Below are 24430 nucleotides of genomic sequence, written 5' to 3' on the forward strand. Positions count from 1 at the left end.
ACTCTATTTTACTTTCTGCACTGCATGATCATGAAATCCGCAACTGATAGTGTGAGCTGATACTCTTGGGCTGTGGCATAGAGTGTCCTTTGAGATTTATGTGGCTTTTATTACTATACTGGGACTTACTATAATTTGAAAAAAAGAAGAGTATGAGATCAAGGTCCTATTTGCAATCAGGAGTTCTGTTTGTACTTATGGCAAACTCGAGAAAAGTCCTGTGTTAGGCTTCTGACTTTGAACTAATTTTACCTTTTCTGTGACCGGGGTAAATAAATACAGGTGGAAACAATCGCTGATCCACTTGTGGAAGTTCAGATTCAGAGATCAGGGGATGCAGTTGTTATGTAAGTCACATAAGGGCAGCATGGGGGTGGCTTAACTATTTTCTTGGTATTAGGGATGTAATGTTCCAGAAGGAAAGATGATCTGTTGTACAGTTGAAGAGCATGGAGGCAGTCTTCTTGTAGGCTAATTATATGAGGTCACCTGTGCCTAATAGAAGCAGCTAACTATACAGTGTATGGTAATTCTGTCCAGGAAATAGCAAGTAAATATATTGGAAAGCTAAAATATGTGGATTGAAAATGAAAGGAAGGAGCTGGTCCCTGGGGACCAGTGAAAGAAGCAAACAAAAAAAGCCATTATGTGAACTGGAAGGATGTTTTACATTTTTGAAACATTTTATGGGAAGATGAAGGTTAGATGCTCTTTATCAAATCAAAATGATTATTTGGAATGTTCTTTAAATTAAAAGTTGTATCCTGCTGTGACTGGCAGTTAGGATATTGATTCAATAGCAATCAAAAGCAGTCACCATAGTTTGATCATGTAAACGTCAGAGCAAGAAGCAGGGATTAGGGTCCAAAACTTGCCTTTCCTACCAGGGAAATATGGTAGCAAATTGTCAGACATGATGACCTTGAGAACCATAACAGATAATGCAATGAAGTGTTTCTGTCAATAAGCGATGCCAGAGAATGCAACACAAATGTCACTTTAATAGCAGATGGTCGAGTATCAATGTTTACCAAGAAAATAGGAACTCAAACATAACCACACCAATCTTGCATCCAGTCTGGATATTGAAGGTTGTACCAAAAGAAGTCTCGCAAAACGCACAAATGAAACAATTTTCAGAAAGTTTTTAGCAGCATCAATCTATCCTCACTTTGTTGTCTATAACCTTTTTATTATTAAAACCAATGAAAGTAAAAGCAAACACGAAGAAAGGAAGTCAGTTTACTAAGAAAGTTAATTAAAATACCTTGTAAAATTACAAACAGGAAACTGGTGGAATTAAATAGGTTCCTCAGACAACTCACATTTTGTGACTGAGTTGTCATTATTATTGTATTTATAACATAGATGAAAATGGATGTATTTTATTCTTCCGTAACTTCAGGTATGTCCACTCAGGGTGATGAAATGCAAAAACCAGCCTACATTTCATTGTTAAGATCCCAGGTGAATTTGATGGGCAGCATCTTAATTTTCTCTCCAATAGCTTTGTCAAACCTTTCATTCTGTGCCACTGTCATTGTGTTTTTCCAGTCTCCAACGGTGCCTGAGGAAAGAGGCAGCAAAGGGAAGTGAGAAGCAGAACGTGCATCTCTGAAGCCCACTGCAAACACTGTGTGCTAGTCTTGGGGAGAAAATGACTCACTTCCTTAGCATTCCCCTATTGCTGGCCTGCCTGGTAAAGTTCTGTGTGCTCTTTTGAGGATGTGCTTCCAAATCTAGATGCTGTTAAAAAAAGCATAGCGTAGACCTATAATCTTGACTCCTCATGAAGTAATTGAATTCACTTGTTTTGGTGTTTTACCGATTCCTTCGAGACCGAAGAGGAAATTATTAAATCAACAATTCTTATTTTTCTCTCAGTGCACGTCTCTCTCTAATCTTTGGAGGTCTCCTCCTACCCTTAGCATTAGGACATCTTAGCAATGTCCAGGAGCCCGGAGATACCGTGTATGAACTGAAAGGGTAGTTGGTAAAGAATGTCTATGATCACACAATTAAGATGACTCTTGCCTTGAAAAGTAAGAAAAAATTTTAAAAAATATTATCTTAAGCCTTGCATGCTTAAACTATTTCCTGTATCTGACAGGCCTGTCAGAACTTGAGCTACAATCAGTAAAACATTACATTTTAATTATCCTCAGGCAAATACGGTAAATCACTGATGCCACAATAATGAAACTGCTCTTATAAATTTAATTTGCCACCAACCTGAACTCTCACTTTGAAAAGGGGGCATTCTAGCTGAGACCAGAAACCCTAGGTTCACCTCACACCAAGAAGTGTGGGATCAAATGGTTGTTCCATCAGACTGCTTCCACTTTACCTTTTCGTAGAAAACTGCCCTTTTCTTTCGCTACCATGTCAGCTGGCAGGTTCTCATAGTTCGCCCTGGGATCTTTTCTCATGTTCTCAAATGTAGCCTGTCTCACAACACTGTCCAGTTCCTCTTCACTCAGCTTCTTGCCTAGGAAGTTGCAGATCTTCAGCACAGCACTTCTGAGATCCTGCAATAACATTACTTCAAAGAGTCCTGATGGTGCAAAGAACTAAACGCATGCAATGGTGGAATACAGGATAGTGAAACACACGCATTTGAGTGCAAAACTGATCATAATTTTTATATGAGCAAGTCTTGTTTGTATCAGTTGAGCAGTGGAGAGCAGTGATGCTGTAGCTCACTGTAGCACCATGCCCTTTGGAGATGGGAAATTCTGCAACCCCAGCCTCTGAAGACAGAGGGACCAGTGCAGCAGCACATGATGTGCGCTATGATGCTGTAGTTGGGGCACTTTGGGGCTTGCCTCCAAGGAGGACAGACACCTCAGAGAAATGAGAAGTCACACAAAGGCATGGTCAGCCACCGAGAAAAAAAAATTCTAGTCAGCAATCTGAGAACTCCTCAAGCACTTTAAAGCCTGTTCTTCAGTGCTTCTTTCCTTTAGTAGAACTGTCCTTACAAGATCAATGTTCCTGTTGAAGATACTTAGGAAAGTCTTGTTCTGTACTATTTCAGGATGGGGTTTTTTGAGGGGGTGGCAGTGAAGATAGTTCCTCTTATACTGGAAAGTGTTTTACCTAATAATTGTCTAGTAGGTGATAAGACCTTGAACCAATGGGACAAAATACTTTATCGTCTCAGAAGTCTCAGTTTTAATCTACGCCACAACAAATTATGCACTTTCCAATATAAAGTGTAATTATAGAGAGCTGTCTGAAAATGCACTCAGTATAGGAAGAGAATATCTGGAGTACAGTGATACCATTTGACCTCACCTTTTTCATTTCTTCGTAGGTAAGGAAGAGTATATTGAAATCCTTTGCATGACTGCACCAGCCTGTAACATGATCCAGCCACGAACTGGCAAGTACTTAGCAAGGGAAATTATTAAAATAAAAAATAACGAGAAATAATATTAATGCCTAGGAATAAAACAGTATTATTATCAATCATTTAGGTCTTTGAAAGAATCCTTTTAAAGACTATTTTTTCATAATCTGAGGGATACATGCTCACAGTCTGTGACAATTCTCCAAGTTAGTGTGACAAATACCCTTTTGCTCCTAGTAATATAAACTAATACTAGCGCAAGTAAAAACCTACTTCTGCAGAATGTGTTAAGAGATTTTCAGTCATAATGGGTATATTCTGAACCAGCATCCAATTCAGATAAAATAAGCAGCTTGCATGTTATTGAGGAGCAGCAAAGCCATGACTATGCTACTCCCTTTGGACCAGCTCTCATCATAAAGTGGTGTGAAGCTCAGACAGGCTCTGAAGCTTCGGATCTAGATTACAACATAGCCAAAGATTCTGGTAATTGATATTTATTGATGTAATTAATCTTCATTCAAACTGAGGTCATGGAATAGGATTTAGGCTCCTTAGTAAAAAAAAATATTCCTACCTTTACCATCTAAAAATCTCTCCATGAAAATGTTTAAATCTGGTATTTCCTCTAGTGTTTTCATGTATTTGGAGAAGTGGTAGTAAGAAGTCATAACATCCTTAGGGTTCCTGGTAACATAAATAACCTGTGAAACAATAAGAACTTAGCTCAGAGGTATTGAAGGACTTCATAACCATGCCCATCAGAGCATTTTTCCATGCAGGTCCCAGTAAAAGAGTGTGTAAACAGATTGAATGTGACAATCACATTAGGTAAATTCTGGATAAGGTAGTGCGGTCAATTTGTTTATAGGTGCTGGTAGTTGCAGTCACTTCGTGCCTGTGGCTAATGGTCTTCATGGTATCAGTCCTACAGGCTTCAGTGATAATGTTCACCTGTGCAAGGCAGTCAGGTTGAAATAACAACACTAGAAAGTAATTATTTTGGTTCAGCTTCGTATTTCTGTGTACAGTCATAATAAAGGCAAAGGAGTTCCTTGTAAATCCCATCTTTGGCAGTGTTGACAGCATCAGTACTTTGTGACCTCAACTTCTGGACTGTGCTGCTGGTGCCAGAGACAGCATGCAAGAAGATTTTGTACAACATTTAAGAGGGATCCCTGACTTCTTAAAAGAAGGAGTTTCTATTGGCAAGGGTTATTTTGGCTCCTGTTGACTCCTGACCACACGAGAGATGCTGCCCCAGGCACAGACCAGGTACCACCAGTGAGACAGGCAGCCTTCTGCCTCTTGACTGACATTATGTGTCAGCTTCCACGAAGTTTTTCCTCCTTAACACTTACTGCTTGATGAGGGAGAAAAAAGAAAGCCTGACGCTTCACCTTCATGTCATGGGTCCTTTGAGAGAGCCTTAGTGTAGCAGCCTGGTTACACCTGTCTCTAAGGAGGCATTTTCTGTGGGAGACAGGTCCTCAGCTGTGGCACAGGTCATGATGGAGAGTCCTATTCAGCACTGGGGAGCGAGAAAAGGCGGTTGTGGCATTCCCTTTCTACCTACTATAGTCCTGTCCTACTCATATTTTCAGCATGGGAGAATGTTTTTTCCAGACATAACTTCGCTTGAATTGCATGTTTTCACAAGGGAAAAGTCAATGCAAGTCTTTGACCCTGGCAGATCCTTCTGAGATGCATGACCCCTCTCTCTAACGGTGTTGGAGCTGAGAGATTTGGCAAAGGGAAACAAAAAAAATGAGCTATAGAGGGTCCTTGATCTCCCCACATATATGAAGCAGGTGTTGTTTATACTGAGACACGGGGAACTGAAAGAGGAGAAAGGTAGGATTTGGACCAATTCAGTGAGGCAAATTGGCATGATTGGTTTTAAGGAAATGGTAAAAATAACACCACTTACACGTCCTCTTTTGTTTCTCAGGCCTCTTGGCACTAAGTAGTAAGGCAGGTGAGTGGCAAAGATACGAGGCAGAGGAAAAGCTGAATAATCCGTATTTTTTATGTTGTATTCCAGCCATGGGACTCTGTCCATATTTTCCACATTTTCTGTTCCATTACGGTGGCCTTCATAAAATATTAAGCTCAAAATGTTCTGAGTCCACACAGTTCCTGAGAAGGAAAGCATTATATTTGAACCTTACTTGATATTTTTTAAAAAAAATTAAAGATAGCATATTGTCATAAACACAGTTTCTGCACAGCTATAATGAGTTTCACTTTGTGAATGTGAATGTAACTTAAGGTATTGAAGAAAGCAAACACTGTCTTGGTGACTGCTGAGTGCATATTTTTGTTTTGTCCCCGCAGAAAAGCTATGGACAGCAAGCAACTAAACCCTCAGTTCCTTCACCCAGCATACTCGGCTTTCACACAGATTATGTCTGTCCTTACGCTTCTGTGGGAATATGAATTGCTGCATCTCTGTGAGCTATGCTTCTAAAAATATCTTATACTCAGTGGATCTGGAAAAGAGCCTTGCTTCCAGAACTTCTGCAAAATGTTGTAAGATGTCATGAAACAAACAGCTGATAACACAATGTTTGTAAAGCACAAATGAGCCCCACAAAGCAAATGCTTGTGGCAACAGGCTCTCTGAATTTCCTTGGGAAAGGTCAGACTCCCAGGTCGCAGTTGCTGGCAAGGATGATCTAAAAAGGCAGGACCCTGAATGTGGCTGACTGTTATGCCAGTGTGGGTTCATGTGCCAGCTGGTAAAGATGGCAAGCAAAAAAAAAAAAGATTAGTCACTTATATAATGAGCAGAACTATTTAGGTCCAGGTCCCTTGTAGGTCCCATACTAGCGTTGGCTCCTCTTGCCTTTTATGGCATAGGCCAGTACAGATGGACACTTGAGAGAACTCAGATCAATGCAGAAGCACATTGAATTATTTCTGTAGGTTCCCCGCAACAAGCACAGAGAAAGGATGGCACCTGAAATTGAAACCTAGTTGTCAATACTTCACCTGGGCAGGAAGCTCTTGGTTCTAGAGATCAGACTGTGTGCATATTGTAGATTTAAAGTCTCTGGGCAAGCAAAAAGAACAGCCCTAGGATTCAGAGGAATAATATCCAGTGATTTTACACCTGTGTTGGCTGTCTCGCTCTGCTTGGACAACAGCCTGGACTATTTTTCAGTGGTAGAGACTCAACAGAAGGATCGGAAGGTACCTTGGATTGATAACTGGTGAGGAAGAATAAGGATGGAGGGGTAGGAGAGAGGAAAAAGTGTGGATGAGGGAGATATTATATTCTGTGCAATTCATAACTCTAAAATTATCTTCCAACTTCTTCCTGTCCTAGGGTAGCTGCTCACTTTGCAAAATGAAACACCTGCTTCCAAAGATGTGCTCATCTCAGTGCCATAACATCTTTACCCCTTAAAAGCTTTCTTCTTATCCTCTTTCTTTGCCTTACTTGGACAGCTCACCCTGCTGCTGCCAGATGATGGGCTAGCATCACCTGGGCTCCTTGCCCCTTTTTCTGTCACCCATTCCCTCCCTGAAGGCTTCTTGGATCACATCTACCTTCATGACAACCACACCTTGTGCTCCCTACACTACTTCTGGACTTTACTCAAGAATGTCTTTCTGCCCCAGGTATTTCACTGAACGTCTGAGGGAATAGTGAATTCCAGCAAGATGTTCAGTGACCCTCAAAAAAGACATATGCTAATAAAACACCGGCTATGTTATCCAAAGGCTTATCTTGAAGGCTGCTGAAGAAAACCAAAGGATAATGGCAGAAGTTCCCAAGAGCACAAACAGAAGAGGACAGCAGAGGCCTTGAAAGTTCAAGCACAGATTGGTACCAAAGATGTCAAGGCTTCGTCATAAATCACTGCTTAATGCATGATCAAGCAATTAATTACTAATCACTTCAGAAACGGGTAGACCAGTCTCAGAGCATGAAGTGAATGTGCATGGAAGCATACAGGTCTAGGCATGTCAAGATTTCAGATGTCATGTAAGGCAACAGTGAAGCCAGGTAGTTGCACATTTGCATTTGCTTCAGAAACAGGAATACAGAACTCATCACACTAGCGTCCTGTATTGCTATGTAGGAAAATAATACTTCAATATCCTTGAAAGGGGTTATATACCATTGACTCACATCTGTTTTGATCTCGTGCTTGATTGTAATTTGGATTCTGCAACCCCCAAAACACTTTACATGCAAACCCACAAATCATTCCAGATATCCCATAGTCATGTCCACACTAATGCGCCTAGCCCTATCAAATTTACGTATGCTGAGCAGAAACCTTGTGTCTGGATGTTCAGGCCATGGCTATGCAGGGTTTATACTTACTGTTGTTCTGCATATACTCAGAGACAATTCAGGTCTAAAAGCAAAGCTAGCCACTCTAAGCACTTCTGCAGTTAGATGGCTGAATAACGGCAGATGTTTCCCCCTTTCACAAACAATTCCATTCTTACCTGATTTTGGGTAAGTAGCTAAAAATATATCACTGTCATTGATTTCAAAATCCTCCAGGGTGTCTAGATACTCAGGTGTAGTCTGTAAACCAAAATAAAATCCTTTATATTTGAATATATATTCTTTTTGTGGCTCCATTGTTAATCCGTTGTCCTTATAAGTGAATAACCTGCAATAAGAAAATACTAAGTTCTATATTTTACTTTGGTTGTCATCTCACAGAAACAAACAAAAAACCCAAACAAATGCATGATTCAAAGAAAGAATCCAGTGCTGGCTAATTTTAGCAAAGTGCATTTCAGCAAAATTCTTGAAAAAAAGCCACTGAGGTTTAGCTTTCTGATTTTCACAAGAACACCACTCAAGATACATTTCTAATAAAAAAAAATTGTATAGCGATACCCTATACTCATATACAAGTGCATCCTACATTTATGTAAAAACTAATATAACTGAAGGCAACTTCTGTAAAAACCATTTGTCAGAATTTCTCTAGGGTTTGAGTGGCTGTAGAGTTTTCTTTAGGACATCAGCAGCGCTTGAACACAGGTAGCTTAACTACAGAGTGAGACTCAGTCCTCATAGGTCCCTTTGAACTTGAGATGTTCTATGGTTCTACCAAGCTCTCATTCTGAATTTTGTTATGGAAACTGTTCAGAATGTCTTACTACAACTTCTGCCTCACTTTACTTATTCTTTGTCTCATTACTAATATCTCTCCTGTAGTAAGCATAATTTCTGCAAGTTTCTGCAAACTGGGATGGATTAGCATGAACATGTATGATTTCCTTAAACGCGCCTACTGGTTTTACAACCTACCGTTTTCATGTGTCACTAACACTATTGTTGTGTATTTGCCAGAAAAAGAAACTAATCATTGTGGGGGGAAGAGAAATTTCTCTTGGGGGAAATACAGAAAGAGTAGGGGTGGCTGAAGAGAGAAGCAAACTCTTGTAGCTCAGCAAGAGGCAGATGGAGCATTACCAAGTGGTCTGAATTCACCACAACAAACAGTCCTTGGAAATAAGGCTGCCAGTCCTACTTGTTATCATTAGCTTATCTCCAGGCCATGCTTTTCTTCCCCTTCACCTTGCCGGTCTGTGAACTCCCCTTGCCGGCAATGCTGCCTTTGGCAGGAGCACTGCCCTTCAACCCGCAAAGCCGAAGACGTGCCCTCCTGCTCAGATACCTCTAAAAGCACCTGGGGATCTCCACGGGAGTGGCCACCCAGGCTGGTTGTCAGTGCAGGGGAAGGGGTTCAGTGGCCACTGTCACGACTGGGGACACCTGCTGCTCACCTTGCCCTGGTTACCTTGCCTGGGTTCTGGTCACAGGACACATGGACATACCTCGGATGTGGAAAAGGCTGAGACAGGCTCTGATCTAAACAACTCCTTGAGCATGCAGTGCTGCCAAGTATAAGACAAACACATGCCTTTGCCTTATGAGCCTAATCAAGTTTGGTTTTTCCTATTAACACCTGAACTTGGTATTGTTAGAAAATGAAAAAATCCTTTGCTTTGTCTCAGTTCTACAGTCAAAGACCCACAAGCAAAGAAATGCAGCTGGATGTCTTCTTCCTGGGAGTACCGACCCCCGTATTTGTGCTGCCCTCCCTCTAAGCCATGGCCAGGGTAGTGGGGAGATTGAGGGGAACAAGGGGAGCTGCTTCTGCGTGTGGAGAGGGGCTGCCTGCCTTACCCCATGATGACAAGCACCACCTGTGACCAAGCCTGTGAGATACTTTAGCCTCAGAGCAAAGTCTCCGTTTCACTACTGAAATAACCTCCGATGAACTGGAGCTCTAAATGGAAAAAAACCCACATTTGGAAACCAAGGTATGCTTTTCAATTCAAATTGTGTAACAAAGCTGGGAAAGTCCTAACAAGGAGAATGAATTAAAAATGTTGCTGATACAGGACAAAGAGCAAGGAAGGTCAGCAAGAGGTCGGGAAGGCCAAGGCACAGCTGGAGCTGAACTTGGCAAGGGAGGTAAAGACTAACAAGAAGGGCTTCTACAGGTGTGTCAACCAAAAGAGGAAAGTTAAAGAGAACATCCCCTGACTGATGGCTGGAAATGGTGATCTCATTTCAACAGGTGAGGAGAAGGCTGAGGTACTTAACAACATTTTTGCCTTAGTCTTCACTGATAACCTCCTCACTCCTCCTGGGTCATGGGACAGCAAGATGGTGGCCAGGGGGATAAACCCCCTCCCACTGTAGAGGAGGATCAGCTATGTGACCACCTGAGGAACCTGAACATTTATTAGTCTATGGGACCTGATGAGATGCATCCCAGAGACCTGAGAGAATTGGCAGATGTGGTTGCTGAGCCATTCTCCATGACATTTGAAAAGCCATGGCAATCAGGAGAAGTCCCTGGTGACTGCAAGAAGGGTAACGTTGTGCCCATTTTTAAAAAGGGTAGGAAAAATCCCTGAGAACTACAGACCTGTCAGCCTCACCTGTGCCTGGGAAGATCATGGAACAGATCCTCCTAGAAGCTGTGCTAAAGCACATGGAAGACAGGGAAGTAATTAATGGCAGCCAACACGGCTTCACCAGGGGCAAATCCTGTATGACCAAACTAGTGACTCTCTATGATAGGATAACTCCAGCAGTGGACGTGGGTAAACTGATGGATGTGATCTATCTAGACTTCTGTAATGCCTTTGACACGCTTCCCCCACAGCATCCTTCTCTCTAAATTGGAGAGACATGGATTTGATGGGTGGATGGCACAGTGGATAAGAAACAGGTTGGATGGTAGTATTCAGAGAGGAGCGATCAATGGCTCTAGGTCCAGATGGAGATTCATGACAAGTGGTGTCCCTCAGGTGTCTGTACTGGGACCAGTGCTGTTTAATATCTTCATCAATGATATTGACAGCGAGATTGAGTGCACCCTCAGCAAGTTGGCAGATGACACCAAGCTGAGTGCTGTAGTTGCCACATTAGAAGGACAGGATGTCATCCAGAGGGACCTGGACAGGCTGAGGAGGTGGGCCTGTGAGCACCTTGTGAGGTTCAACAAGGCCAAATTCAAAGTCCTGCACTTCGGTCAGGGCAATCCTGATTTCACTACATGATGGGGGATGATGTGATTGAGAGCTGCCCTGCAGAGAAGGACTTGGGGTTGCTGGTCAATGAAAGCTCAACATGAGCCAGCAATGTACGTTCACAGCCCAGAAGGCAAACTGTGTCCTAGGCTGCACCAAAAGAAGCGTGGCCAGCAGGTCAATAGAAGTAATTCTCTTGGAATATGGAGCTGTTGGAACAGGCCCAGAGGAGGGCTACAAAGGTGTTCTGAGGGCTGGAGCACCTCCCATGTAAGGACAGGCTGAGAGAGTTGGGATTGTTCAGTCTGGAGAAGAGAAGGCTCCGGGGAGATCTTATAGTGACCTTCCAGTACCTGAAAGGAGCTTACAGGAAAGCTGGGGAGGGACTATTCATCAAGGCTTGTGGTGACAGGATGAGGGGGAACGGGTATAAACTAGGGAGGGGCAGATTTAGACTAGACATTAGGAAGAATTTCTTCACCACGAGAGAGCTGTGGCTGCCCCACCCCTGGAGGTGTTTTAAGGCCAGGTTGGATGGGGCCTTGGGCTGACTGATCTAGTGGGATGTCCCTACCCATGACAGGGGGATTGGAACTAGATGATCTTAAGGTCCCTTCCAACTCTAACTATTCTATGATTCTATGTTTCTATGAATTAATGGGAAACAAAAAGGCAACACATGCAATGCACTATATACAGAAACCTTCTTGATCTTGCTCTGTCAAAACCATGAGATTTTATACCACTTTGGAACAAAGCCTTTTGTGCTGCTTATTTCTTACAGATGTATGACTATACCATAAAAAACCATGCCTCAGAAAAAAACCCAACCTTGTACCACGTACTGAATAACCTGTTCACGATCTAGTGTATACGACAGGAGATAAAATATCATACTTCAGGTGTCGTCTTCCCAGCTAGCTACATATCTCAGAAACACGTCTCAAAAAATCTGTCTCAAAATGCAGGCACAAAGGTGTCTGCCAATTACAGTGACCACACACTTTTACTCTGCTTTGTTAATTATTTCACAGTTACAACTCCAGTTTCTTTGTTGAGAGTTACAGAAATGCCCATGTGATGCTCCAGTTTCCACACCAGCACTGCTCAGGGCAGCCATCCTCCTCTCAAGCATGAATCAGCTCTAGCTGTAGTTCTCTCTAACTCTTTCTGGCAGTATGTGCCAAAACGGTCTACAAAAGAGGTCTATGTACAATTATTATTTTACTAGGGGTTAATAGTGCATCATTTAACTTGCAGATCTACTTATTTAACCATTTCAGGCATGCTTACCTTCTCTTCTCCGTTTGGTCCCACAGAGACGTGTGCTGCTACTTCCCTGTGTTGTGACTGTGAGAAAATCTAGAGGCGCATGAGCTGTGACGTTTCCTTTTTATCTGAGAACTGAACCCGTGGATATTGCGATGGTTGGCTTGCGTTCAATATTTGCTTATCTGTAACGCAAACAGAGATTAGAGAACTAATATTACTCACAAAAAAGTGAAACCTGCCCCAAAGGATTCTATTAACTATTTAAATGTTCATTTTAATTTCTGTTTCTCCTCTTTTTTATCAACAGCATTATTAAGTAAGATTGGGGAGGAACAGAAGTGAATCAAATCTTTTGCTTTTTGCTAGATTTTTTTGTTGTTTTTTAGAGGTTTTGTCAGCTTTTACTAAACTTTTCCACAAATTGTTCGTACAAGCTATGTGCGACAATAGTCCCAAAGAACAGCATGAAACCACTACTCCACCAAGAAGTGCTTGTTCAGACTGGTCCTGCAGTAGCTCATTCCAGGTTTACGTCTAAGACCAGGAATGAGCTACTTGGGTTAATCACATGTATGCATGATTAACATGTTAAGTTTTTCTGTGAGGTATTATATAATTGAAAGGAAATAATGCCTGAGACATTTCTCACTGAAAACTACACTCCAACAACATCACAAAGAAGAACATTTTGTTCCCCAGTTCAGTGCTGTGTTTTGCATAGGGTTACTTTTTAACCTGGATTGATTCCTCGGGTGGTTCCCAAACTTGCACAACCAGTGAATCAGACTGATCAGCATGTGAATGAGTCAGAAAGAGAACCAGGGCTGAGGTTTTGTTTCACCACAGAGGAAACACAGTTAAACATGAAGCCTGTTCTGCTTTGCTTTCTGCTCCAATCAGGCACATATGTCTCTGGTATTTTGTAACTCCACTTTCTATTCTGAGTGTTTAGTAATAATAAAGGACAATATCTGTTGATCCCAAAACTAGGTGGGAAGGTGCTCCTCAAAGTGTTCCATCCACTGGCACATTGCGTTGAAGAATCCAAAGAGTAGCACTTATGGTCCCACATCACCTTCATGGCTGGAGAGCTAACAAGGTGTGAGCTATGGCAAGATGTAATATATTCAAGTGAAAAGAAATAGTATGTAAAGCCATTTGGCCTTTGGACTGACAGTGAGAGTGGGAAGTATGTGAATCCTAAGGATATTGTGAAAGGTCGGCACCCTGAAGTTAGAATTTGTCCTGGCTTGTCAGTAGCACAGAATTAGAGTCTATCTGCAGTTAATTGAACAGAGGTTTCATGTGTATTATCTTTTTCAAGATAAACAGTCCATCCCAAGGTTAATAATTAACCTTGGGTTCCAAATACATAATATGCACTTCTATACATAACTGCACTTATAGGTGCAGCTGAGCAAAGTTCAATGGGACACTGGGAAAGGGAATGCATGGTTTATTGTATCATTTAAACAAAATTGATGTTCTTGATGCTATTAACAGCTTATATCCTTCTCTGGTTGTTTCCTCTTGTACTTTGCACCAATACACTTCTGTCCATACTAATCATTGCTCTTTCACAAGCCTCTACAATGATAGCAAACTGGTATAGCTCTTCAGTTCCCTCTACAGAAAAAAGATAGGTCTTCTGCCTACCTATGCTGTACAATTAAAATGTAAAGTAGATGCCTATATTAGGCACATGGAATCCCACAATAAGTTTCATATAATTTACCGCAAAATGCATTCAACATGTCATAGCAAAGAAGACCAAACTGAACTTAATTAGACAACTTCAACACTCATTTTAGGAATGTACATAGGAACAGATTGCTGTCCACTGAATGAGGGATACAAAATAAGGGGGTTTGTAAAGCATTCCTTTATTTTAGATATGCCTAAATCTATTACATAGTAATAATATCTAATATTGACTATTGCGCAAAATCCATGCCTGAGTTACTAGAAAAGCTTCTCATTAATCAGCATCACCTAAGGGCTGCAGCCATTGTGGAAGGCTCAATATAGCCATTTCTTATGAATACTGTGTCTGCTCTCTCCTACAGGATTTCTGTCACCAGCACACTCTGTCTCCCTCTTCCTTTTGCTTCTATAACTCACAACTGAATGTGTTATATCAGTGTGTCTTGTATCCGTTACCACATTCAGCAAAATGACAGGGGGATTTTAGGTTGCCATAGAAATTCTAAAACACTGTGAAATGGGTTTGTCTTTGGAAGGTGAGGTGTTTGGACAGTCTTGTTTGTCTGTCCTCACTAATGTACCAGAGCAGGATTCCAGCAGAGATGCTTAGACCAGTGCTGTTTATTGGAGGGTACTTTTTTTTTCTTTTCTTCCTTTCATAAAATCATAGAATCATAGAATAGTTAGAGTTGGAAGGGACCCTAAAGATCACCTAGTTCCAAACTCCCTGCCATGGTCAGTAACACCTCCCACTAGATCAGGCTGCCCAAGGCCCCATCCAACCTGGCCTTAAAACACCTCCAGGGATGGGGCAGCCACAGCTTCCTTGGCAACCTGTGCCAGCGTCTCACTACTCTCATGGTGAAGAAATTCTTTCTAATGTCTAGTCTAAATCTGCCCCTCCCTAGTTTATACCCGTTCCCCCTCATCCTGTCACCACAAGCCTTGATGAATAGTCCCTCCCCAGCTTTCCTGTAAGCTCCTTTCAGGTACTGGATGGTCGCTATGAGATCTCCCCAGAGCCTTCTCTTCTCCAGACTGAACAATCCCAACTCTCTCAGCCTGTCCTTATATGGGAGGTGCTCCAGCCCTCAGAACACCTTTGTAGCCCTCCTCTGGGCCTGTTCCAACAGCTCCATATCCTTGTTATGTTGAGGATTCCAGAACTGGACACAGTACTCCAGATGAGGTCTCACAAGAGAAGAATAAAGGGGCAGAATTACTTCTATTGACCTGCTGGCCACGCTTCTTTTGGTGCAGCCCAGAACATGATAGGCCTTCTGGCTGTGAACATACATTGCTGGCTCATGTTGAGCTTTTCATCGACCAGCAACCCCAAGTCCTTCTCTGCAGGGCAGCTCTCAATCACATCGTCCCCCACCATGTAGTGAAAATGGAGATTGCCCTGACCCAAGTGCAGGACTTCGCATTTGGCCTTGTTGAACCTCACAAGGTGCTCACAGGCCCACCTCCTCAGCCTGTCCAGGTCCCTCTGGATGGCATCCCATCCTTCTGGTGTGTCAACTGCATCACTCAGCTTGGTGTCATCTGCAAACTTGCTGAGATACAGTTTTCCTTCTTGTAGTCAATGGTTTGTGTTTTGTCCCTAGAGTTTCAGCTAGAGCGAGGGAAGAATATGGTGCATTTTATACTGCAGAAAAAGGAACAGGGTGAAACTGGGGCGTAAGAAGTTTCAGAAGGAGTTACAGCAATGGTGTCAAAGCCAAACAACACCAAATGTGCTTCAAAGGGGGACTCACATGCTTTCACATAATGTAATTGGTATGTGAAAAGGAGATGTTGCCAGGACAAAGTGTACAGGCAGTCACAAGGAGGACTAAGTTAATTTTTCTCAGCAAAGGACATGGAATAGTGAACCAAATCACTATTTGGTGAAAAAAAAATGTGAGTTTTCTATTGTAATGTGTTATGTTTGCATGTTTTAACTTGCATTTATGTGCTCCTTTTCTTATGTGAAAGCAATGTAACTAACATAAATATTCGTGACTTACCTGCTGGCTCCCTGCAAGTGCTTGCTCCTTGACTCATATAGCCCCGAGGGTATTTAGTATCGATTTTCATGCTGTTTTCATATAGATCAAAAAAAACAAAGAGAACAGGCTAGTCCAAATAGAGAAAGAGTGCTTGAGCACCCTAATATTTTCCAGTCTTTAGATACAAAGTGATTTTACAAAGCTAAGCTCACAGAGAATTGGATGAATTTTGAGTGACATCCTGGTAAGGGAACTGTAAGAAGGACAGGAGGTAGTCTAGAAAATATAATTTTAATTTTATACTTTTTGCTTATTTTTTTTACCGGACCCTGACCCCCTGCTTCAGTACATTACTAGCTGATGAAGGTCAGAGTTCTCAAAATCTATAAAATGAAGAATAATATCAGCAATAATAATAATATCAGAAAGCAGGCTGAGCACAAAATACCTCTGGTTCTAGTTTTGAGGATACTGTCTTCTTTTTGATACTGAGGATTTGACTAGTGCTGCATTTGGCACTGGTGAGACCGCTCCTTGAACCCTGTGTTCAGTTCTGGGCCCCTCACCACAAGAAGGATGTTGAGGCTCTGGAACGAGTCCAGAGAAGAGCAACGAAGCTGATGAGGGGGCTGGAGAACAGGCCTTATGAGGAACGGCTGAGAGAGCTGGGGTTGTTTAGCCTGGAGAAGAGGAGGCTGAGGGGTGACCTCATTGCTCTCTACAACTACCTGAAAGAAGGTTGTGGAGAGGAGGGCGCTGGCCTGTTCTCCCAAGTGACGGGGGACAGGACAAGAGGGAATGGCCTCAAGCTGTGTCAGGGGTGGTTTAGGCTGGACATTAGGAAAATCTTTTTCACAGAAAGGGTCATTGGGCACTGGCAGAGGCTGCCCAGGGAGGTGGTTGATTCACCTTCCCTGGAGGTGTTTAAGGCATGGGTGGACGAGGTGCTGAGGGGCATGGTTTAGTGTCTGATAGGAATGGCTGGACTCGATGATCTGGTGGGTCTCTTCCAACCTGGTTATTCTATGATTCTCTGATTCTATGTTTAAAAGCTGTTTTTCATAGGTTCCACTTTTACTGGGAGATTAATGTCAAACCAAACTGAAAGATGAATGATTTATAAGACTGTTAAATTTTGAATGGGGCATCAGAGGACATCAAGCCCATGAAAGCAACTATCAACAGAATAAAGCTTTTTTAAAAGCATAATTATTATTTTTTTAATAATTTAATATATTAAAATTTACTAGGATAAGTGGATACTGAAAGAACAGTTAAAAATTATAAGCATTTCTCCCCAGTTCAACTTCTGACATACCAGCTTGACACTCTCATTTGCCATTTGAATAAAAACTTTCCTCTCTCAATATGTTTGGAAAGACCTTATAGTTTGCATTGGGATCGTTTTTCAACTTTTCAGAGGTAATCTGTTCCCACCACAGTTTCTGGTTCATCTTTTATTTGCATTTTATTCTTCAGAGCTGTAGATTTTCAACTCAGCATCTCTGAGATCCTGCAAAAGGAGTAGATGGGCTCTGGAGTATTATATCATTAAATATTTCATTGTGTTCCATTCAAAACCAGGCTTATCAAGGCACTTTGACGTTTTACCTCTCAGTGCCACTTTGAAGGAGGTTAAGTGCCAAAAGCTGTATTTTGGGCAGAGGAAAATTCAGTGTCTGTCGATTAGAACCAATTAATGGAAAAATCTTTGTTTGCTTCGTCTGTCTGCTTTGAGACTATTCTTCTCAAAGTGAGGTGATGGACTTATGCTGATTTTGGACTTTAAAACCTTTAATTTTTATATCAACATTCTACAGACTTGTTAAACTACTGCAAAGGATGTAGGCTTTTTTTCTGTGGAAAGGACACAGGGTTTCTTCTATGGAATTTAAGGTAGGGTGCCACAAACCATATTGTAGGTGATATAATGCACTAAACCCAGAGCTGTAATCTTGTGGCCACTAGCTGACAGAGATGAGTGAAAAATATTATCCCATTGTAAACTGCTGAACATCTTAGAATAAGGACAAAACTCGACATGTTTTTCACTGATAAGTCTTGCACTATGATCCCGCTTAGAGTACTGTATGTCCTATGTTATTATGAAGCAAACAGTCTGGTTAGAGTTGCAGCTTGCTACCTACATTGCACATTGCACTGTAAGTTTGAGGTGATAAGTAGATGAGAAGAAAGCTGTAGTGAAAACGTGGCTTAAAATTATAGCCCTGCCTGAAAAGTGTACATAGAAGAAAAGTGCAGACTGCAGAAAGTGAGATTCGCACCATAGCTCCTGCTTCTGAGGAGAGCAAGGGAAGAGATTGGAAAGATGACAGAATTCCTTGCTTGTTTGTTTAATTTGTACAATTATAGCTTATTTAATTATTCTTCTGCTCAGATGATTCACATCTTTTAATGAATATATTCTTTTGTCAATATTGCCCAGTTCATGGATCCGAGGCTGACACAGCCACAGATATGACTTCAAACACTCTCTTCTTTACCTACAAGGAAATTAAGAAGACTATAAATGTCACTGCACATAACACATTGTATCTATTTTTAAGTTGCTTATACAACATAGTGTTCAAGAGACAGAAATATATGAAACTCAAGTAAGTAGGAGCTGTTGATTTGATTTGCATTGCATGCAGGTTTTTCAAACTTCTTGGAAGAAAAAGAAGATGAGTTACAGTACCAGCAGTACCATGATTTCCAGTATACAGATACACATGTAAACCCTCTGGCAAAACCATCTTTTTATCCGACCACATCCAAAAGAACAGTGTCTTGAGCTGAAACTTTTATTTGTCCATTTTATTTTGCTTTTTGTTTTCTTTTTCCTGTTGGCAGGCTCTGGAGGTGGAGATGGGAAGAGGAAGAAGTAAGGCTTCAGGATCTCCTAAATCCATCCTTCACTTGAAGGAGAAGTTTATGTTGGGAACACGTTAAGGACAATGGCTGATAATGCATTATCTCCAAACAAGTTGCAGAAATAACATTCTCTCCTACCTCTCTGATCTTTCCTTTCCTGGAGCTAACTAGTAAAGTGCATAGCTAACAAATGAGATGATTTTCCATGTTATTTAAAATAAATCCCTGTCATAGATACTTAGCCCTTATTTCCATGCCTTCTTTTCTTCAGAAAATACTAAACTCAAAATATTCTGAACTCACATAGTCTCTTGAAAGAAAATAAAGGCTAAATTACCATCATATTATTTATTTAGGTGCAATAGTACCTCATAAACACATCTCAGCAGTTACTCATGGTTTCAAATTACCTAAGTCAAAGTACACGTTTAAAGGTAAAAAAGTGATAAGCTCCTGTAAGGCCTATGTGCAGCTGGAAAGCACCGTATTTTGGCAAACTATGGCAGCACTGCAGATCAGCCATGGCCTCACCCATCTTCTGACAAATATTATATACATGACAATGTGTATACAAACATTATATATAGTCTTCCTGGACTTCAGTAAAGCCTTTGACACAGTTTCTCACAGCATTCTGCTTTGGAAACTGTCAGCCTCTGGCCTGGACAGGCGCACACTCTCCTGGGTGGAAAACTGGTTGGATGGCCGGGCCCAGAGAGTGGTGGGAAATGGTGTGAAATCCAGCTGGAGGCCAGTGACAAGTGGGGTTCCCCAGGGCTCAGTGCTGGGTCCAGCCCTGTTCAATGTCCTGGATGAAGGCATTGAGGGCATCCTTAGTGAGTTTGCAGATGATACTAAGCTGGGTGGAAGTGTCGATCTGCTGGAGGGTCGGGAGGCTCTGCAAAGGGATCTGAACAGACTGGACCGCTGGGCTGAGTCCAATGGGATGAGGTTTAACAAGGCCAAGTGCTGGGTCCTGCACTTGGGGCACAACAACCCTATGCAGTGCTACAGACTAGGAGAAGTCTGTCTAGAAAGCCGCCTGGAGGAGAGGGACCTGGGGGTGTTGGTAGACAGTGACTGAACATGAGCCAGCAGTGTGCCCAGGTGGCCAAGAAGGCCAATGGCATCTTGGCTTGTATCAGAAACGGCGTGACCAGCAGGTCCAGGGAGGTTATTCCCCCTCTGTACTCAGCACTGGTGAGACCGCTCCTTGAACCCTGTGTTCAGTTCTGGGCCCCTCACCACAAGAAGGATGTTGAGGCTCTGGAACGAGTCCAGAGAAGAGCAACGGAGCTGGTGAAGGGGCTGGAGAACAGGCCTTATGAGGAATGGCTGAGAGAGCTGGGGTTGTTTAGCCTGGAGAAGAGAAGGCTGAGGGGAGACCTCATTGCTCTCTACAACTACCTGAAAGAAGGTTGTGGAGAGGAGGGCGCTGGCCTGTTCTCCCAAGTGACAGGGGACAGGACAAGAGGGAATGGCCTCAAGCTGTGTCAGGGGTGGTTTAGGCTGGACATTAGGAAAATCTTTTTCACAGAAAGGGTCATTGGGCACTGGCAGAGGCTGCCCAGGGAGGTGGCTGATTCACCTTCCCTGGAGGTGTTTAAGGCACGGGTGGATGAGGTGCTGAGGGACATGGTTTAGTGTTTGATAGGAATGGTTGGACTTGATGATCTGGTGGGTCTCTTCCAACCTGGTGATTCTGTGATTTTATATTTCCAGCCTTGACAACAGGGCAAAAGTGACAAAGAACTGAGTTTTCTCCACTATGCCTCTGTGTGCAGAGGTGCATCTGTACATAGTCCATGAATGGGTCACCAATATATACAGTGTCTGCTGGTTTAAACTATTTGAAAATATTTGATTTAAAGGAGCCTGAAAAATATTGTGGACTACCACAGACCAGCTGGTGTGATTATACAGTCAGAGCTCAGTGCAGACTTTCAGACAGCCAAAATAGATGAAGAATTGTATATAGAGGATCCTATTACTACATCATGTTCCTCCCAGTGCTGGCCCAAAGGTTGACCCCTTGTAAAAGATTGAAAAATATACCAGTCTTTAGGAAAAAGTTGAATTCAAAACTCAACTGAGGACATAATTAATTTTTTCCATAAATCTTCTTACTACTTACTAGCAGAAATTGATGTGCTGGTAAGAGAACACATAAAAATGGAACAGCACTACTTATAAAATTCTTGTGGAGGAAGAGGAAAAATAAAACAATCCTTGCCTTTCATGGAAAGCACAACTCCCCCTTGTTGTGGCTTTGTGAGAGGAGTCTATATGCTTTGGGATGGGAGCTGCTGCCTGCCGCTCCCATCTCCTGGATAGATGTCATCATAAGCTAGAAGCTGGACTCTGGCAGCCAGAATTACTTTATAATACCAAGATTACTCTGGAGGACAGAGGCATAGGGCCTAGGAGACTTTGCTAGCAAGACATAGTGTATAGAAGGAAGGCAAGTCATAACAAACTGTGAGCAGCTTGATCTCCTTCACAGGTGCTGTTCTGTGGTGGGAGATATAGGACCTCGATGACAGTCCTTCCTCATTCCATGGGAAGGCTGCAGCACTGTGCCAGTCGACCTACACAGAAACTCTTCTGACCATCTGCAGACATGTTTGGTCTTATCAGAATCATCTGAAACTATGACCTTACGATTTTTTGTTCTTGTAAATCACCACTAAAAAACACCAGTAAGGAACAAATTCCATGGAATCTGTTGATGTAGAGGCCACCAGTTAATGTACGTACCAGACGATATAAATGTCTTCTATGGGTCTGCAAGAACATGTCCAACACTCTTGGCTTCTTGTCCCTTAACCTGGTGAGGCGAATACCGTTTTCCTGTCCAAGTCCCACTTTTCTGGAAGAAAGAAGTTTGACCGTACTTCAAGATTTAGAGAGTTTATTTTCTCTTTTGTCTCATTCAGCATTAAGGACCATTATGTGACCTTCATGTTATCTTCTGCTACCTTCTTACAATATTCTTCATCTTGCCAAAGACCAATTCCCATAAGTACCTACAAAACAAGATAATTTTTCTTCTTTAAATCCCTTCTTCAGACAACCCTGTGCTATGATGCCTGTAAACCACTTGTCAACAGCTGGATAGTCATTGCTGTGATCATTGTTAGCACATTGACTAACTGCTGTGTGTTGTTTGCTGTCATATTTTTAGATTGTAAATGCATTAATCTTCTGTGTATGCACTTGTTAGCATTCTGGACTAAAGGTATTTGGCCTTTCAGGCATTACTTAAGTATAAGTTCATAATGCTTTTTATAATGAATTGATAAATGAAAAGTCAGTAGTAAATGTTAATAAAACAGTGTAATCTCTGGGACATTATTCCTTCTATCATGCCACAGGAAAAACAAATGCATACACCCAATTATGCTGATCACAGGTGAAAGCAACAGTAAGATACAGGGAATGCAGTGATATGATGAGGGATGAGGGGTAATGGTTTTAAGCTGAAAGAGAGGAGATTTAGCTCAGATATTAAGAAGAAATTTTTTACTGTGAGGGTGGTGAGGCAGTGGAACAGGTTGCCTAGAGAAGCTGTGGCTGCCCCATCCCTGGAGGTGTTCAAGGACAGGTTGGATGAGGCCTTGGGCAGCCTGGGCTGGTGGAAGGTGTCCCTGCCCATGGCAGGGGTGTTGGAACTAGATGATTTTTAAGGTCCATTCTGATGCAAACCATTCTATGTTTCTATGATACTGTTGAGATCTCAAGAGACAGGAATGAGCATTTAGATGGAAATGTAAAATAAATTAAAATACCATGGTGTCAGTCACCTTGCCTCTATGGTCAGACCAAAAATAGGTAAAGAAATAAAACAAAAGCCTGCTGATGCATAGAGATGTGGAGGACAGCTTTTTTTTTAACAGAATCAACAGTGTGTTGTCAAACTGAGCAGCCTTTATTTTTTGGTGAGAATTTCCAGGCAATAGCTGAAAGTTGCAGGAGAAAAAGTGACCAAAGTCAAGACAAGCAGGATCAGTCTTAAACGGGTTTCATGACCAAACCTATGCGTAGTTTACAACTTCTGTTATGAAGCATTGTGCAGGCTTGATGAGACTTCCTACATAATTTCAATGAACTCTTTTGACCTGAGGCAACAGTTTTCATTGTACCACTATTGAAGCTTTATTAAGTGCATCTCTGCTGCTTATGTGCTTCTGGCACATGTGGTTGTAAAAGTAGCTTATTGCTACTTATCACTCAGTACTTTCTTCCTAAGAAAGGAAAAGTGTCATTGTTGTGCATATACAAACCTTTAACCCAATCTAAAAATTAGATTGCCTAACAAGTACAGGGGACAAAAATAATATAAATAATGTATCAATGTATGAACTACTGTGAACTCATGGTATGCCAGCTTCAAAAGCTAGGTAGGGCAGTAATAGGTAACTTCCGCTGTACTTCTCACCCATCTAACATTGCTTTTATTTGTAGGTGATGAAGAGAGAGAGTGGAAGACAAAAGTCAGAGGGAAAAGAAGCGTTCTGGAAATCAAGATTAGAGAGAAGGAATTGAGAAATAGTTAATGTTACAGGAGGTTTTAATTTCTCTTTTTTTTACTTTTTTTTTTTTTTACTGAGGTATGTGAAGAGGTTATTTACTCAACTTAAAAAAAACCATTTTACTAACTAAAATATCGCATTTCCAGGACTCATTGTCAGTAATGGATGTGCTGCGTGAAGAGCAAGAAACTTGAGGGAGTAGTTGCACATCTATGTTTTGTTCTTTTCTGAAGTAAGAACTTTATGATATTTTCTCTATTTATTCAGGAGAAAGTTAATATTTTACAAAATATTAACTACTTCGCTTATGTAACAGCAGAGAAACCCTTATCTTGTCTCTCTTCAAGAAATTCTCTAGATTTGATTTCTCTAACCTGATTATACTTTTGAAGGAATGAATAAAGATGATTAACTTAACCTTTACATTTCATACAGATAGTCTGCAAGAAAACATTTATTTATTTTTTAAGCTCAGGGAAGATGTATTACCTCAAAACACTAATTAGATGTGATTTAGAAACAGACACAAGTTCTCCATGAGGATGAATTTATCACCCAAGATGCTAGAATAGGCAGATACAAATGCTGAATTTCTGCTGACACTATGAAATAATGAAATACTGATGAATGACACCTGACAGCTTTTAGGAAATAAATTCTTCCCAGCTGGAACATAAGCCTTCTCAGCCCTTGCTGCTTAGCAATACATATTATACAAAGAATATTGGTTTTATTATTAGGGTTAAAATGGCAGTGGTTCCTCATAATAAAACCCTTCTCTAAACTTTTCACCTATAGAATCTGCCTGCCACTTAAAAAAAAAATACATGAAAGACTGCTTTGTTGTGCTTGCACGGAAAATGCAGCGAAATTCATGCAGCATTGTCTGGACATTCTCTGCATATGAAAATTATTATGAAATAACCATAAGATGGAATTAGAACTTATCACTTTTCTTCAGTCAACAGACCTCTCCTGCACAACTCCCTGGGATGTCCATGTGCCATCTGCAGAAAGGAGAACAACAACACTGTACTAGTATGCATAAAACATCCTGTACAGGTGAGCTCTTGTCTGCACATGGGAAATCATCACTTTCAGGGCTGGAGGATGTAATTAAATTCACTGCCATGTAGCCCAAGGGAATAATCAGAAAGTGTTAAAATTGTTTCTAT

The 24430-nt window shown here is 41.5% G+C and overlaps 1 protein-coding gene across 1 annotated transcript; it reads right to left on the reverse strand.

Moving 5' to 3' along the window:
* Nucleotides 1-1199: 1199 nt before the first annotated feature.
* LOC138717858 (amine sulfotransferase-like) lies at nt 1200-12266 on the reverse strand. The gene is made up of 7 exons (XM_069851758.1): nt 12173-12266; nt 7820-7989; nt 5283-5491; nt 3930-4056; nt 3298-3392; nt 2348-2528; nt 1200-1567 (listed from the first exon to the last, which is right to left on the reverse strand). The coding sequence occupies exons 2-7, from the start codon at nt 7956-7958 to the stop codon at nt 1443-1445; spliced, it is 876 nt and encodes a 291-aa protein (XP_069707859.1). The 5' UTR covers nt 7959-7989; nt 12173-12266; the 3' UTR covers nt 1200-1442.
* Nucleotides 12267-24430: the final 12164 nt, after the last annotated feature.

This window comes from Phaenicophaeus curvirostris, chromosome 2, assembly GCF_032191515.1.
Source record: "Phaenicophaeus curvirostris isolate KB17595 chromosome 2, BPBGC_Pcur_1.0, whole genome shotgun sequence".
Lineage (NCBI taxonomy): Eukaryota > Metazoa > Chordata > Aves > Cuculiformes > Cuculidae > Phaenicophaeus > Phaenicophaeus curvirostris.